This window comes from Tachysurus fulvidraco, chromosome 5, assembly GCF_022655615.1.
Source record: "Tachysurus fulvidraco isolate hzauxx_2018 chromosome 5, HZAU_PFXX_2.0, whole genome shotgun sequence".
In the NCBI taxonomy this organism is placed as follows: Eukaryota; Metazoa; Chordata; class Actinopteri; order Siluriformes; family Bagridae; genus Tachysurus; species Tachysurus fulvidraco.
The window spans coordinates 9,307,705-9,324,557 of record NC_062522.1 but is presented as its reverse complement, the minus strand read 5'-3'; the positions used below and the strand labels follow the sequence as shown (position 1 = coordinate 9,324,557).

General features: G+C 40.8%; 1 protein-coding gene across 2 annotated transcripts in view; it reads right to left on the bottom strand.

Annotated features, from left to right (window-relative positions):
* pik3r3b (phosphoinositide-3-kinase, regulatory subunit 3b (gamma)) overlaps positions 1 to 16,853 on the bottom strand; it is a 218,511-nt gene that overhangs the window by 133,739 nt on the left and 67,919 nt on the right. For both annotated transcript variants that reach the window (XM_047813326.1, XM_047813327.1), the window contains exons 3-4: positions 15,686 to 15,778; positions 15,360 to 15,437 (exon numbers count right to left, since the gene is read on the bottom strand). In XM_047813326.1, the coding sequence (XP_047669282.1) occupies positions 15,360 to 15,437; positions 15,686 to 15,778 (171 nt within the window). The remainder of the gene's footprint in view (positions 1 to 15,359; positions 15,438 to 15,685; positions 15,779 to 16,853) is intronic.

Here is a 16,853-nt window from a genome sequence, read left to right as displayed (position 1 = left end):
TTTTTGAGATACGAGCTGTGATTCGACCAAATTTTTGCCTTGAGATACGAGCAATTTTTTGAGATTCGAGCATCCGAGCCGCCGCCGACGAAACAAAGATCCCCAACAACCACGTGTGCTCTGTTTCCCCCGCCTCAGCTTCCCGCGTCTCACTCGGTTAAAGCCGCCTTTTCACTGCACACGACAAACGATGGCCGATTAAACCGGAAATCATTAATTTCCTATGGAGAGTCGCAAAGGCGCTGCGTGAGGTGCCGATCATCTGCGGATCCGTAATTTTCGGATCCCTTTTGAGCCTTGGATCTGTTAAAAAATTTGAACTTGTGCGACTACACCACATCTGATATGCCGACAGGTTTTTATTAAAATGACCGGCAGATGTTAGTGAGGAAAGAGTGACAATAAAGGCAAAAAAAGTGAAGAGAAAAGCGATGAAGAAAATTAAGCAAAATTAAAGTATAGAAAACAGAAATTGTAGCAATTAAGTTCAGATAAGTTAAGAGAATTTCAGTTAAGTTCATTACATTTAGTGAAGTTTAGTTAAGTTCCATTTAAGTGTAAAGTAGCATTAAGAGTGCACAGCAGCGAGTAAGTGAACGAAAGTGAATTCCTCCTAACTCCTCCGCCTGTTTACTCCTCCCTCAAATTCCGTGCGCATCTTCCGTAAAGTAAAACCAGTTTATTTTTTTAACATTGTCTTTTATTACTGTATGCTTTTATACAATATTTGTCATTTATAAATACAGGTACTGTACATTTTTCATATTCAAAACACAAACAAACAACTGGAGTGGAATTTTGCGAGCTGAAACGGATTAATGAGATTTCAATTAATCTAAATGGGGAAAATTGCTTTGAAATACGAGCAATTTGAGATACGAGCAAGGTCATGAAACGAATTAAACTCGTATCTCGAGGTATTACTGTATATCGGGTTTCTTATGTTCTATTAGATCATTTTGAATCACCCTTACTAGCATAATCACACTAAACCTCACAGAATAGCAATAAATAAGGAAAAATAAGGACCTTTATGGAAATTTCAATCAGCCCTTCTAAGATTTTATGATTTTGCCATAGCAAGAAGGACAAGTTTGCAAGTTTCCAAAATAAAATCACATTTCTGCAGATTTGAGTCATGTGGTGTAACGTCATCACAACACACATTCAGCCAAAGTGCTCTTTAATTCACATGCATCGAGCATAAGTACAGTTTTCATAAACAGTAATTATATATTACTGTGGATGGCTGCTAAGGTGCATGTGCTGCTGAAGTCTAGGGACTTAGCTTTCGGAGCATGGGATAGGACGGCCCTAAGGACAGTAAGGGTCAAACTGTTCCAAACCATCAGGGAAGTAAAGTGTGCACAGGCCCAGACAATCCACAGTCACTTCCTGGACAGCGGAGACACCCGGCGCATGTGGCAGGGCAACCACACGTGATCACAAACTAAAAGACAGCTTCACCTTCCTGTGACAGTGATGCCTCCATCCCAGGTGTGCTAAAATCTTCTATGCTCTGTTCGAGGTGCAGAACAACGTAGCGGCAAGAAAGACCATCCATCCCCCCCAACGACCAGGTACTCTGTCTAACCACGGCCAATGTGAGGAGAACTCTATGCAGAGTTAACCCACGGAAGGCTGCTGGGCCAGACAGCATTCCTGACCGTTGTTCCTACATGCCTCAAGACAACCACCATCGTCCCCATGCCAAAGAAGTCTACAGTGTCCTGTCTCAATGACTATCACACTCACAGCCATCATAATGAAGTGCTTCATAATGAGAGGCTTGTCATGAGGCACATCAAGACCTAGTTACCCCCTGTAGTTTGCGTATCGTCCAAACCACTCCATGGACAATGCCATTGCCACAACACTTTATCTTGCCCTGGAAAATAAAGATACATGTGTGCGAATGCTGTTCATAGACTTCAGTTCAGCATTCAACACAATCATCCCTCAGCACCTGATAGAAAAGATGAGTATGATGGGCCTGAACACCTCCCTCTGCAACTGGATCCTGGACTCCTTGAGTGAGAGACGTAAATCAGTTCAGATCGGAAACAGCATCTCTAGCTCCACCACACTGAGCACTGGCGCCCCACCACTGCTGTACACTTTGCTGACTCACGACTGTGTAGCAATGTACATTCACATCATGTTTGGCGATGACACGACCGTGGTGGGTCTCATCAGCAAGAACGACGAGTCAGCATACAGAGAAGAGGTGCAAAAGCTAACTGCCTGGTGTAGAGCCAGCAACCTGTCTCTGAGTGTTGATAAAACTGAAAAGATTGTTGTTGTCTTCAGGAGAGCACAGAGAGACCACTCTCTGCTGAACAATGACGGATCCACCGTAGAGATTATCAAGAGCACCAAATTCCTTGATGTTCATCTGGCAGAAAGCTTCACCTGGTAAACAGCTCAATCGTTAAGAAAACCCAGCAGGGTCTCTACTCTATATAAAGGCTGAGGAAAGCACATCTACATAATATAGAGGGACCATTGAAAGCATCCTGAGCAGCTGCATAACTGTCTGGTTTGGGAATTGCACTGTCTCGGAGGACCCTGCAGCCGGATAGTGAGGACAGCTGAGATGATCACTGGAGTCTCTCTTACCTCTATCATGGACATTTACACCACACGTTGTATTCGCAAAGCCAACAGCCGAAGCAGTTGGACCCTCATGACCAGACTGTGTATAACAGTTTCTTTCCACAAGCCATGAGACTCCTCAATAACTGAACTGAACTGTAACAAGCTCACACACACTCAACCGTGTGGACTGCACTGATCTGCACCAAATACTAACTCATCCAATAAACATTCATGTCTACAGCTCCACCCATATGAAACTCTTTACATGCTGTTTAGCACGTTGTTTGCAAAACTTATTACAATACCCCATATAACTGCTGCTGTTATATTAAAGGCAGGGTCTCCGATTTTTGAGAAATGCTTCAGAAAACTGAGTCGGCCAAATAATAAACAGAAATCAAAACATAAATTAAAACAAACGTGTAGCCAATGAGCAGAAAGGGGCGGGGCTTGTCAATATGTGTGGAGAGAGTGTTCAGTGCGCATGTGTGACATTAGCAGAAAGCGGTTTTAACATTGACATGGAGGATTAAAAACAAAGAAAGAAAGCGACTAAAGGCTTACGATAAGGCAAGAAGTAGGACGTGTTAATATAGGATCAGCTTTCCAACGTTGGAGAGAACTGAAGGAGCAGGAAGTTGGAGCATATTCACAGATTGGAGTTTCCTGAGTCAATAACTCCTGAGCTAAACGCTGTTACTACACAAATAACACCTCTTTTCTATCGTAGTAATGTAGAGAGGCAGCTACAACCGCGTTTTGTGTAGTAACAGTGTTTAGCTCAGGAGTTATTGACTCAGGAAATTCAACTTTACTTAAGACGCCGAGGCGCTTTTTTCCTTCTCGATAGATGAGTAACGTTGGTTTTGCTTTGTTACACAGAACTAATATATGCCTTTGTCCTTTGCATGATTATGCTTGTGTGTCATTTTTGCTTGTTTGTTTATCTGCAATCGTACTGTTCTTCCCTTCAGCTATGATAAAGACACATTTCTTTCCATTAGTTGCCTGTGTGTGGGCGGAGCTATCAATATAGTATATAGTATGTGTGGGCGGAGCTATCAATACAGGGGTGGGACCCATTTGGGTTAGGGGCGTGTTTGTTTTGGTGATTTCAAATGTTAACATTGGCTTTCAAACAACGGAGACCCTGCCTTTAACTGTTCTTTCCTTCTTTTTTGTCCTGTAATGTTTTGTCTTGCACCATGTTGCACAGATGCACTTTATATGGCTAGGACAACCAACTTTAAGTCCTTAGCTCTGTGTTCAATTTCAACTTTCACCAAAATGTTTTTTGAGACAAGCCACAGCAAAAGCGAAATATTTTTGGCCACAACATTCACAAAATAATTGTTATCATATTAGTTAATCTGTTAAGATTAAAGACAAAATATTTATATACAGTGTTAATATTAACTGTTAAACATAAATGTGAAAACTGAAGTGATGAATTAAGAGTTTTCACCTTTAATAAACAAACAAACAAACAAACAAATAAATAAATAAATCAGATTGCCAATACACTGTTTTAATAAAAACAGAAAATATTATATACTAAAATATTTAATAATAAAAAATTTGTCAATTAACTCGCTGTTTTCTGGTTATTTTTAAGTTGATTTATTTTATTTTTATAGTTTCTATATACATTTATTTTAGAAACTCTAAAAACACAAATGTATATATTCTACATGAAATCTATTACATTTTATGCTACTAGATTGAAAAAAAAATTAAAGTCTGAATTTTGGTGATTTGTTGCTGCTCTTCAGGCAGAGGCCTTTTTTATAAATCAAAATTCTTGAACACAAATTTTCTTACTTTTGGAGTTGTAAAAGTCACTTTAAAGCATTTCAGGCTTCACATATTCATTTCAAGCATTAAAAAACTGTATTTGTTCATGTTCATGTTCAGTAACGTACTGTATACCGTCGCCTGGGAGAACTGTGCAGAACTTACTGTATAATGCACATAGTTTCCATGCTCTTCCCCACACTGTGAAGAATAAACAGTGGTGGCTTTGGGGTAGGATGTTAAAGACCAGAAAAGAAGTCAGCCACCACAACAAGTTCCTTGTCGAATATCTGCAGGCCTCGTGGGCTTTGGTGTCGTGCCACAGTGCTGTTGGGTCACGCTAAGGAGAGCCGCAGCATGCCATTGTTTACCCACTAGGGTAGTATAAGGCTTCATGGTGAGTTTTGTACTGTATGTGGAGGAGGTGATGAGTGTGAAGTATGGGGTAAAGAGGGATATTGGGTGAGGGAGGGGACAAAACACCATCAACAATGACCTCCAGTATAGAATTACTCTGCTAAACAGTACACATCATTACACACTGCTCAGTCAGGCAAGACTAGACTTTTCTGGAAGAAAATGCAGCCGAGCTGTTCCTGTAGGTAATGCTGCAAGTTGACAAATGGATATAATCATTTCAGCTTTATTTAAATAAGGCAGTAATTCACACTGAAGATTACACTCCCACACTGAAAGCTTACTTTTTTCCCTTAGAAGGAAGAAGCTGTTTCAAGCAGAAATAATGCGTAAATGTGACGTGTCTGAAATGGTTTCAAGTGCCATTGTGACAGAGAGCAGAGAATGAATGGGCAGATAAACAAAAGAAGGGAAAATAAAAAGCAGACGGGAGGTTTATACTAAGCTGAGACACTCCGGAACAATACGTGTGTTGTTGTGAATGGAAGTGTCTGGGGTTCATCGGGGATCTGGATATCAGGATGAACCTTTGTGACCATGTGTGCATTTTTAGTGCATCGAGGCCCAATGTCAAGATCCTGTGCTTTTCACATCCAAGTCCCAGGTTTGATTCCCGGGTTGGAAATCCAGGCTGGCCATTGAGGGGTTAACTCTCAGTGCCAGTAGCAAACCTGGATAAAATAGGGAGGTTGCATCAAGAAGGGAATCCGATGTAAAACCTGTGCCAAATCAAAATTATGTGGTTTGGATGATCTGCTGTGGCGACCCCTAACAGGGAGCTGCTGAAAGACAACAACATATAACTGAACTTCTGAGGTTAAAGGCCTTGCACAAGGGACCAGCAGTGTCTGCTCGGTGGTCCAGAGATTTGAACTTTCCCATCAAAACAGAACATTTATGCCATTTGGCAGATGCTTTTATCCAGAGCGACTTACAGTTTTTCTAATTTTTATACTACTGAACATTTGCGAGTTAAGGGCCCATTTAAGAAAGCTTGGTAGAGCTGGGATTTACAGTCCAACATCTTAACAACTAGGAATTTTAGAAACAGCATGACAACATCCAATTCCAACAGCTATCACTTCTCCATAGTAGTTTATCCTTTTCAAGTGCACATGCTTTGGCTGTTCCATTAGTAATGATAAAAAATAAAGTGTAAGGAAAGACACTGACAGGAAGACTTGCATTTAAGCATTTATACGTCAATATTATAGTGTACTTTGTAGTATCTAGTATCAGACCTATCGTCATACCACAAACAAGTCAGGGTCAATATAAAGAATAAGATCATGCAGAACAGTGTCAGTACACACATAAAGAGTCCTGACAAATCTAAACAGAACAGTGGTACAAGTTTATCACAGTTAAACAAGACGTTAAACTACAAGAGTAATCAACTAAGCCCCCCCCACCACCCCCCCCCCACCCCCACCCCACCCATTGCTCCCTGGGCGCCGCAGCATAAACGGCTGCCCACTGCTCCGGTTGTGTGTTCACGGTGTGTGTGTGTGTGTTCACTGCTGTGTGTGTGCACTTTAGTTGGGTTAAATGTAGAGAACAAATTCTGAGTATGGGTCACAGTACTTAGCCGTATGTCACGTCACTACAGTTTTACACGTTTATGTAGACTTGAGAAAGGAAGTCTGCAGGTTAACCGGATGTGGGGAAAAAAAAAACTGAGCTAGTACTTATGAGACAGTGGCATACGCTGGTGGGGAGGAATACTGCTGCGTGTGGATGTGACAAGTAGCTTTACTTTTTCTTGAAAGTCTTTTATTCAGAATCCAAATGTATTTTAATCAATAGCTCTAAAGTTGATTTATAACTGAGAAAAGCAACGAGTGAACGCTAAGAAAAGCTTTCTGGGAAACTCTACGAGTCCAAAGAGTAAGGAGTCAGAAGTCAAGAGAGTGAGTGTGCAAAGATTGTTAAGAAATTAAAAATAATATCGCTTGGATTTGTCATGTAGTGGTTAAAATAACTCAGTCTGATTATGCTTTAATTTAGTGTCAAAAAAAAAAGTCTTAGTTTTAAAAAAAAAGGACGTTAACAATTCTTCAAGATTTCAAGAGTCATTATTTAAAAGTTTAATGCTCAATTTAGTTTAAAAAAAATGCGTCAAGATTATAAATTTTTGTGCAATAATTAACACAATCTTTTTTTTTTTTTTTTTTTTTTAATTAACTTGATTTATAACAAACGTATCATGCTCCGTGGGATCTGAATCCCTTTATCAACTAATCTAACTGGCAGAACAGAAGGTCCAGCCTCCACAGTGCCTCTCCATGCAATTAGTACATCTCTCGGGTAATGTCAGGTCAGTATGCGAGCCGGAATGAGAGCAGTGCAAAGTAATGTGAAAAAACTGTGCTGCAATAAATAAAAGTTTCCCAACTGGGCGTTATTTGTAATAATAACGGGGCTGAACGTATTCAAACTTACAGAAGCGAACACTTTGCTGACGCTGAATGTCAAACCTGATTCGTTTCTTCAGTTCAAGTCTTAGTCTAAAAGTCCATAAGTGATTTATTTGTTTGAACTGTTGCATCATTTGCTGTTGGTAACCACATACGTTGCTATAGTAACTATGAAAGCACACTTGTCATTGTGAAAAACCAAAAGGATGAAGTATATAAAAATGTGATATGACCCCCCCCCCCAAACTGCTCCCTGGGTACCGCAGCATAAATGGCTGCCCACTGCTCCGGGTGTGTGTTCATTTTGTGTGTGTTCACTGCTGTGTGTGTGCACTTTGGATGGGTTAAATGCAGTGAACGAATTCTGAGTATGGGTCACCGTACTTAGCCGTATGTCACGTCACCCAAAGTTTTGGTAAAATATAGTATCTCTCTCTCTCTCTCTCTCTCTGTTTTTTTGTATATATATGAAACTGTACGGATGGTTGAATGGGATCCATAAGCGGTTCAGAAACTTTTAATGAGAGCAGGCAAACAAATCCGAATCGATGAGGCACAATGTGGTTGAGAAACATGCAAGAGAAGTCGATACCGAATAAACACAGTCAGCGAGGCAAACAAATCCAAAAAGAGTGTAATCCAGGAATACAGGGGCAAGTTCGAAACACAGAGTAGCAAACACAAGAAATAACTAATAACTAATACTGACGATACTTTGCATTGTGTGGCACATAAGCGTGGCTTAAATCTCTGTAAATACTAGAAATAGAACCCGGAAGTGAATTCCGATGGGTCCAGAAAGCCAGGTTTCCTCTGGCAGTCAGGAGCTTTGGGGTCAAGATTGAGTTCAAGCTTAGTCTCAACTAGAGACATAAATATGGGACTGTTTTAATCCTATCCCTGTTATTATTTTTGTTTGTGCCGCCCTATAATACTTTATTTTATTTTATTTATAAAGTATAATAAATATGAAGAAACATATCGGTTTTAAACCAACGCAACCCTGATCAGGCAGTTACTAAGGATGAGGTAATGAAAGCTGCGAATGCATCATGCAGCACCGCTGGTCTTTGCTGGACTCCATATTTGACCTTGTGCCTGCATGAAAATAAATAACCTCCTACTTTTTTGATGCATCCCACGAGATTCCAGTTTCAACCGGATGCCCTGTGAACCTTGCCTCAGAGCTTCTTCTTCGCATTCAGAATAATAACACTGTATGTATTCATATTCGGTTACATCCTTTATATATAAATATGTACTGTATATTTAAAGAGCTGAATACAAAAGCAGATTTTTTTTTGTCCTCCTGAAATCCGATATGAAAAAGAAATCCGGTCTGAGCTGCCTGTCTGAACATAGGCTCGATCTTCAGCGTGTCACACTGCACCACCAGCACTTCACACTTCTATGGAGTAATAATGTTTTAATGACCCACTTCAGAGCAGATTTCACACATGACTGAATTAAGCGGGATTGATTGGGTTTGCTTAAGGTCAAGGCTAGGTTTAAGATGATCTGCCATGCACTGAGTAGAACCCACACCTGGTACATCAGCAAATGTCATGCAGATATACCTGAACAACACACTTCTCTGTAACAAAAGAGTATTAAAACTAACTCCAGAATTGAACGTCTTCGTTGTGTTTATGTGTGTGTGTGTGTGTGTGTGTGTTTTACAGTCTTCCAATCTTCCTGCAGAAATCTCTTAAACAGTTAGCTCGCTGTGTGTTAATCAAGGCACTCGTTAAACGACACCAATAAAACAAAAGGCGTGTGGAAGAGCTTAGGCAGCAGAACACCCCTCCCGGAACAGCTGACTGTAAAACGTCGGCATCTAATAGGTTATCGACTATGGTATATGGGACAGGATGACATCATCGCCGGCCAATAGGAAGACGGGAATGGCGGAAGATGAGCGCAGCGTTTTTAAAACTCCATTTTGCTGAGCTCAGCTTCCCTCTGTTTGAGCCGTATAGAAAGAAAGAGGAGACCGAGATGTCCGGATGTGGAGAAAAGTACAGAGAAAGGGAGCGAAGACGAGCGAGACGTGTTGTTGTGTGGACAAGGGTTTCGCTCTGTCTGTGTGTGTGTCACTGTAACCAGGGAGACTGGAGCTGGAACGGGTTTTTCTGGCTACTGCTGAGCACTGTGTGTGTGTGTGTGTGTGTGTGTGTGTGTGTGTGTGAGAGAGAGAGAGAGAGAGAGAGAGAGAGAGAGAGAGAGAGAGAGAGAGAGAGAGAGAGAGAGAAAGAGCAAGAGAGCTATGTGCAATATGCACACAACATATATTTCTGAATTCTGTAATGGGCATGTGTGTACTGCATGCTCCTTTTTAGATCATTTCTCACTTCCTGTGTTATTGATCTTTCCAAGTTTCTCTCTCTCTCTCTCTCTCTCTCTCTCTCTCTCTCTCTCTCTCTCTCTCTCTCTCCGTCTGTCTTTCTCTCCATCTATGATGCACTTCCAAAAGGCGTACGCCCAGGCTAAATACGGCTCTCCACGTCCATGACGACACCCCAACATTTTGCGAATGGGCGGTGAGTGTCATGCGCTGTTCTGGTCTGGGTGAGGTAATGCTTTCTCTGGATTTCTCAGGCCGCTCGACTACGCCACTTCTTGGCCATCGGCTTAAACGGCACCCACATCTCTCGAGTGCCAAGACACCACAATGAGGGCAGTGGGATGGATATTTACACCGTGCTACTTTAGTGCAAACCTGTTCCTTGTACATTGGAAAAAGAAAAAGATATTCGAAGACACTTCAGGCCACAAATTCCTAAAGACATTCTCTGAAATTCGGAACATGAATGATTTATTGGTACTGTGAACCTGTGCACTTACAGTACGTATGGAGCCTTGGGCGAGTATTCTTCTCCTTTAAGCTTTTCCAAATTGTGTACCGTTACAACCTGGAACTGAAATAGACGTATCTATGATTTTATTTACACAATGTCTAACGTTGCAGAGGTGGAAAATATCTATTTATATTGTGACACAAAGGCTAATTAAACACACAAACACAAAAAAGATGTGTTGGTAGAATAAATATTCAACCCCATGGGGCTGTATGTAGTGTTACCATTTTTGGTTGGAGGTTTATGGGTTTAGTATTCTTATATTTCTGGGCATTCTTCTTGGCAAAATTGCTAAAGCTCTGTCATATCAGATGGAGACTAAGCCACTCTAACAGCTTTGGCAGTATGTCCAGTGATTGCTGTTATCCTATTGGAAATGTTTAGAGTCTAGGATCTTCTAAGATCCCACTGTATTTGGCTCCATCCATCTTGTCAACCCTGACTAGTTCACATAACCCTAGCATTCAGTCTTTAATCAAAACAAACTGTCTTAATTCCAGCATCTTCTGGGATCCCGCTGGTTTTGGCTAAATCCATTTTGGTGGTAACTTTGTGGTTTTGCAAATTTGCCTTATGTAAAACATCCCCAAAACACAATATTACCACCACTATGCTTCAGCGTAGGGATAAGGCTTTCTCAGGGTGATGAACAGTCAAGGTTTTAAACCAAATATTTTCAATTTTGGTTTCACCAGACCAGAAAAACTGACTGTCGCAAACAAAAACAGGATACGCTTTATCAATAATGTCTTCCTTCTCTACACTCTTGTTTATCCACTCCATGGTAATCCTGTAAACATATTCCCAGGGTTGATCTTTTGCTCTCCCTTTCTTTCTGAGTTCTCCTTGTCCTCTTGGCTGCTCCTCTAACTAAAAGCTGGACAGCTTCCTTCAAGCACAGTCACACTTGTGCCTTATCCTGTCCATAATTTCATCCTGTCCAATGCTTCGTTCTCAAACTTTAGGATGTTTTTTCTAACCAAACCCTGACTGATAGTCTACCAGAGCGTTGTCTAAGAATTGTTCTAATAGCTCATTGTCCTTCATGCTGCTGTTTGTTTTGGTATGATCTCTGGGACAAACTCTGTGGCCGGTCAGGTCGCAGGTGTATTTAAATTGAACTGACATGACACTCTAATCACACAAAGGTCCATTCAACAAACTATGTGACTTCTGAGAAACTGGTTGCACCATTCATTCATTCATTTTTTACTGCTTATCCAAACTGCTCGGGTCACGGGGAGCCTGTGTCTATCTCAGGCGTCATCGGGCATCGAGGCAGGATACACCCTGGACGGAGTGCCAACCCATCACAGGGCACACACACACTCTCATTCACTCACACACTACGGACAATTTTCCAGAGATGCCAATCAATCTACCATGCATGTCTTTGGACCGGGGGAGGAAACTGGAGTACCCGGAGGAAACCCCCGAGGCACGGGGAGAACATGCAAACTCCACACACACAAGGCAGAGGCGGGAATCGAACCCCCAACCCTGGAGGTGTAAGGCAAACGTGCTAACCACTAAGCCACCGTGCCACCCTGGTTGCACCAGAACTCATTTATTTAGTGAGTGGTGAAAACTTTACCCCCATTCTAGTTATCATCATCAGTAACATCATCATACAGATCACAAACTACATGTTTTTGTATTTATATAAATACATTTGAAAACTATTTTCATGCAAATAAATAGGACGGACTGAATGAACATGTATGAAATGTATTAAACACTTTCATTCAAACTCTAATGTACAGTATGTACTGACGTATGTACAGCACACCATTTGCCTGGCAATGTTCAGAAAGAAAAAAAAATCTAAAATAATCTGAAACAATGCTTAAAAATGTTAAATGGATCTAATTTGCATGAAAAACCAGTACCTCGGTGTACACCGATGTCAGAACTTCTGATAAGATATTAATGACAAAGTGGCACTTATTTATGATTTCAGCAAAGGGTTTCAATTCACGTACTGTATATACATACCTAAAGGACGAGGAGTTTGTTCATAGGAAATAAGTTTAGCTTTAGCTTCTCCTCCGGTGCCACTTTGTTATTTTTGGAGATGGCACAGCCGAAAAAAAAGTCAGAGCACTCCCTTGTGGTGCCGGCATGAATTTCAGCCCAAAGTTTCAGCTCAACTTTCAGAGCCCTGCCCAAAACAAGTTCACAGCAACCACACAGTGTGCAATGAATCATAATTCACTTCATTGTGTGGAGAAAACACGCTGTTGCTAAATATTTATGCTAAAAAATGGTGTTTGCTCACATGGTGTTTGAGCAAGGTCTGAGGTTGTGATTTAAATAAATAAATAAATAAATAAAATTATATATATATAGTACAGACCAAAAGTTTGGACACACCTTCTCATTCAAAGAGTTTTCTTTATTTTCATGACTATGAAAATTGTAGATTCACACTGAAGGCATCAAAACTATGAATTAACACGTGTGGAATTTTATACGTACATAACAAAAAAGTGTGAAACAACTGAAAATATGTCATATTCTAGGTTCTTCAAAGTCGCCACCTTCTGCTTTGATTACTGCTTTGCACACTCTTGGCATTCTCTTGATGAGCTTCAAGAGATCGTCACCTGAAATGGTCTTCCAACAGTCTTGAAGGAGTTCCCAGAGATGCTTAGCACTTGTTGGCCCTTTTGCCTTCACTCTGCGGTCCAGCTCACCCCAAACCGTCCTGATTGGGTTCAGGTCCGGTGACTGTGGAGGCCAGGTCATCTGGTGCAGCACCCCATCACTCTCCTTCATGGTCAAATAGCCCTTACACAGCCTGGAGGTGTGTTTGGGGTCATTGTCCTGTTGAAAAGGTGGTGTGTCCAAACTTTTGGAAGGTGTGTCCAAAATTTTGGTCTGTACTGTGTGTGTGTGTGTGTATGTATATATATATATATATATATATTGCTCATTAATCACTGGATTATAATAATATTGTTCTTTGGATAAACCGTAAGACACAAGAATAAGCAAATTAGCCCTCTAACAAATGGTATATTTAGGCCTCTGAGAATTCTCACTGACCTTCAACACAACATATTAGTTGCTGTAGCCGTTTAACGAATCTTAACCTTCAAATCATCCAACAAAAGGAAATTATTTTGGTCATATTGACTTTGAGGCCTCATGAATGCATACACACATATTCGGTTTCCAGTGTATTTTGTATGCGTGACTATGATGTGTGGTCTCAATCTGGCTATTTCAACCGAGTGTTGGTCTGGTACATAAGGAGCAATTTGGTGGTAAGTGTGATCTTTCAAACATCTCTCCAATGGCTTGGGATTTTTTAACACAGAACTGTAACAACAGCTTACCGAGAACAGGGTGATGAAAACAGCTGGGGAATTCGAAGCGGGAAGGAAAACCAGACAGACCATGAGCAAGAGATCTCATCCAAATCCTTACAAGTTCACAACAGCTATGTTCTAACACACACACACACACACACACACACACACACACACACACACACACACACACACACACACACACACACACACACTAGGTCAGGTGCAGACGTGGGACAAGAGTACATGTCTCTCAGTGAGCTCCAAAACTGAACCACTGAGGAGGGAAAGAATACTGGCCTGGTCACTAAAGACCATCGAGCCTTCGTTGTGAAAAATACCCACTGATTGTGTTAGTGTTGTGGAGATAATATAGATGATGTTTAATCCCAGTTGGATGGACACTTATTCCACAAGGTATGTATTATTTCTAATATAAACTACTGTCAGGGTCACGCTGAGCCATGAAACACCTTCTGACTAATCAGAACAAAGAATTCAACAGCGAATACTAAGTGTGATAAATGACCTACATGCATTATTATAAACCGTAACAGTGTGTAAAACAGTGACATCACATTCACTTCAGCTGCCGTATATAAAAGTTGAAAATGTTTAGAACTGGAACGACGAGCACCTTGTGCTCCTGAGCTGCTGCAGTGAACTCAGCAGGGGATGAGAGGTGAAAGATGACTGCATAAATTAAGTCCAGTTTATCCATCATCCTCCCCTACATTAGAGCTTTGCCTTATTACAGATTTCCTGCCAAGTTTTTTTCTATGTTTAGGTTCAGCAGAAGGTTCAAGAAACAAGGTAAGTTTTCACTCATTTGTGTGCCTGCACGGTCTCTCGGATTTTAATCACACTGATGATCTTTGGGATGAACTAAACACCTGGTCCCCATTTAAAGTAACTCTTTTCCACTTGGTACACCATACCTGTGCATTGCGACTAGCATGCAGAATCCATGTTCATACAAAGTCATGTTGTCTCCAAAGCCAAAAGGCACAAGATAATAGGTTAGATTGGTTAGATACCTCATATCACGGTAACTGTGCATGCTGCAAATATATCAGGATGAATTTATTTATTCCTGTAATCTGCTTTGTGGTGCTGCTCATTATTCAAATCGCTATACATATAACATTGAATTGGTTCATTTATAATCACAGTCTTTGATCGTTTCCCTCCAGAGTCTGGTTCCTCTAAGGTTTCTTTGTCATATCGTCTCGGTGCTATACAAAGAAATCTAAATCATTCAACTGAAATAAAATTACACTGCAGTTACAACACTTTTAAGATTTCCTCCAACCTCCCAAAACCTTGTCAGGAGGTGTTTACAGACTATAAACAGGACCTAGCTGTGAACGTCTGTGCGAATATCAGTATGCATGATAACCTGTCACAGACCTAAGACCCAAGCAGCTTTGTGCCAAAGTGCCCCGGGTTAATCTCTAGGTCCACCATGACCCTGACCATGATAAAGCACTTTCTGAAGATGAAAGCATAATGCAGACGAACGTTTTGCTCATACTGTGAAGCATTAGTGACCCCGAATATCATTTCTAACATGTGCCAGAACTCGAACTTACGCAAAACTAAATATTTTGCTATGTTGTGTATTATGAAAAGATCTTTTAAATAACAAGCTATGACATTTTTGGCATATTTCCCACTCCTGCTAATGATATGGCACATAACTGAGGTGTGTGTACAGGTTAGCTTTTTTCCAACACTAAACAACCCTGAAATCAGTGCACGCATGAAAATATTTTAACTCTCTCCATTATTTGGCGTTGCAACAATTTTGCTAACTGACGTGAACTGGGACCACGTCCAGGGCTTCACCCCTGTCTTCTGCCCCTAGGCCCTGACACAGATCCTATACACACATGACCCTACTGTATGTAGGATAAGTGGTACATAAAAGGGATGGATGAATAGACAATATGCAAACTCACCTGTATCCAGAGCCTGTTGTAGGTCGAGTGGTGCACTGGGAGCTAATTGGGTTATGTAGAGAGGTTCATTTTCCCAGCCTAATCAGATACAAAGAAAAACCATGTTGTAAAAAAAACATGTTGTAAAAAAACTGACAGAGGATAAGCTCTTGATTTTAGACTGAAACTTGATGTGAGCCAATAGTAAAGTCAATACATTGAAATACACAGAAACTAGCATGCTTGTGTATTGACAACACAGTCATTTAATAGCATTTTGACAGAATCTGGTCCTGTATGATGGATTAGCTTTAAGTGTATGGACTCTAATGAGTGATAAATCTCACCCGGTCTCTCCAGCGCTTCGGTGAGCCTGAGCACCACGGCTGGAGCCTGATCCGGAACGGTACACTGCTCCAGAGAATCCCCCAACCCACAGCCTGTCATCAGAGACACACACAAACACACACACACACACACACAGGGGGATTAACTATAGACAATCCTCTATGCTCCGTCTATTATTCACAAGAATAAGAAAGAAAAAGGAGATATGTGATATTCCACCACTGACACCCCATATTCTCTGATTAGCCACCTGCCTCTAAGTCACCGTGGCAGTCCTCCCTCGAGACAAAGCTGTCACACTCACACGGCCATTACAGTGATACACACCACAATGTCCACACAGACACGGAGATGGACACAGGATTTATGAGCCTCTGCACATAAACCGCCTGGGGATGGGACGTAAATTAAAAAAAAAAACAAAAAATACTTATAGTCATTATAAAGTAAAATACCACATAAGAGTAAAACAGGAACCTATATTTCTTCATATATGATCTGTTTGTGTATATAATCCATTAGACAGGATAATGGATTAGCCTCTAGCTCAATTCTCTAGCACAACATGGTGTGCGCTGGAAATGAGCTCATTTTCAAACATTAAAGTTAGCATATGATGCTTTTTTTTATTCATTGTTAGCAAGCTTGGGGTTTTTACAATAAAAACAAATCCTTTAAATGATTAGCGGATTCACTTAGTATTGAGTAAGAATGTTAGCATTAATACAATATGTTAATATTTTAGCATAGTTTCATTTTTATTCTTGCGTACGTTTGTAATACTAATGAAAACATTTACGGCATTTAGCAGACACCCTTATCCAGAGTGACTTACAACTGAGCAACTGAGGGTTAAGGGCCTTGCTCAGGGGCCCAGCAGTGCCAGCTTGCTGGACCTGGGGTTTGAACCCATGACCTTCCGATAAGTAGCCCAACACCTTAACCACTGAGCTAGGTTAGGATAAATATCATGCGCATAATTGTTTGACACAGTAATACCAATCTAATGTTAGTTAAATTGAGCTAGCGTTCAGCTTAACTTAAGTCCCTAACCTGTTAAACTGTTACATGACCCAACCAAAAATGATTAGCTTGATGATGTCCCATGTTCATGACCTCCAGTACTTAGCAGTAAAGTATGAAAGAGACTTGTCTGCCGTCTAACCC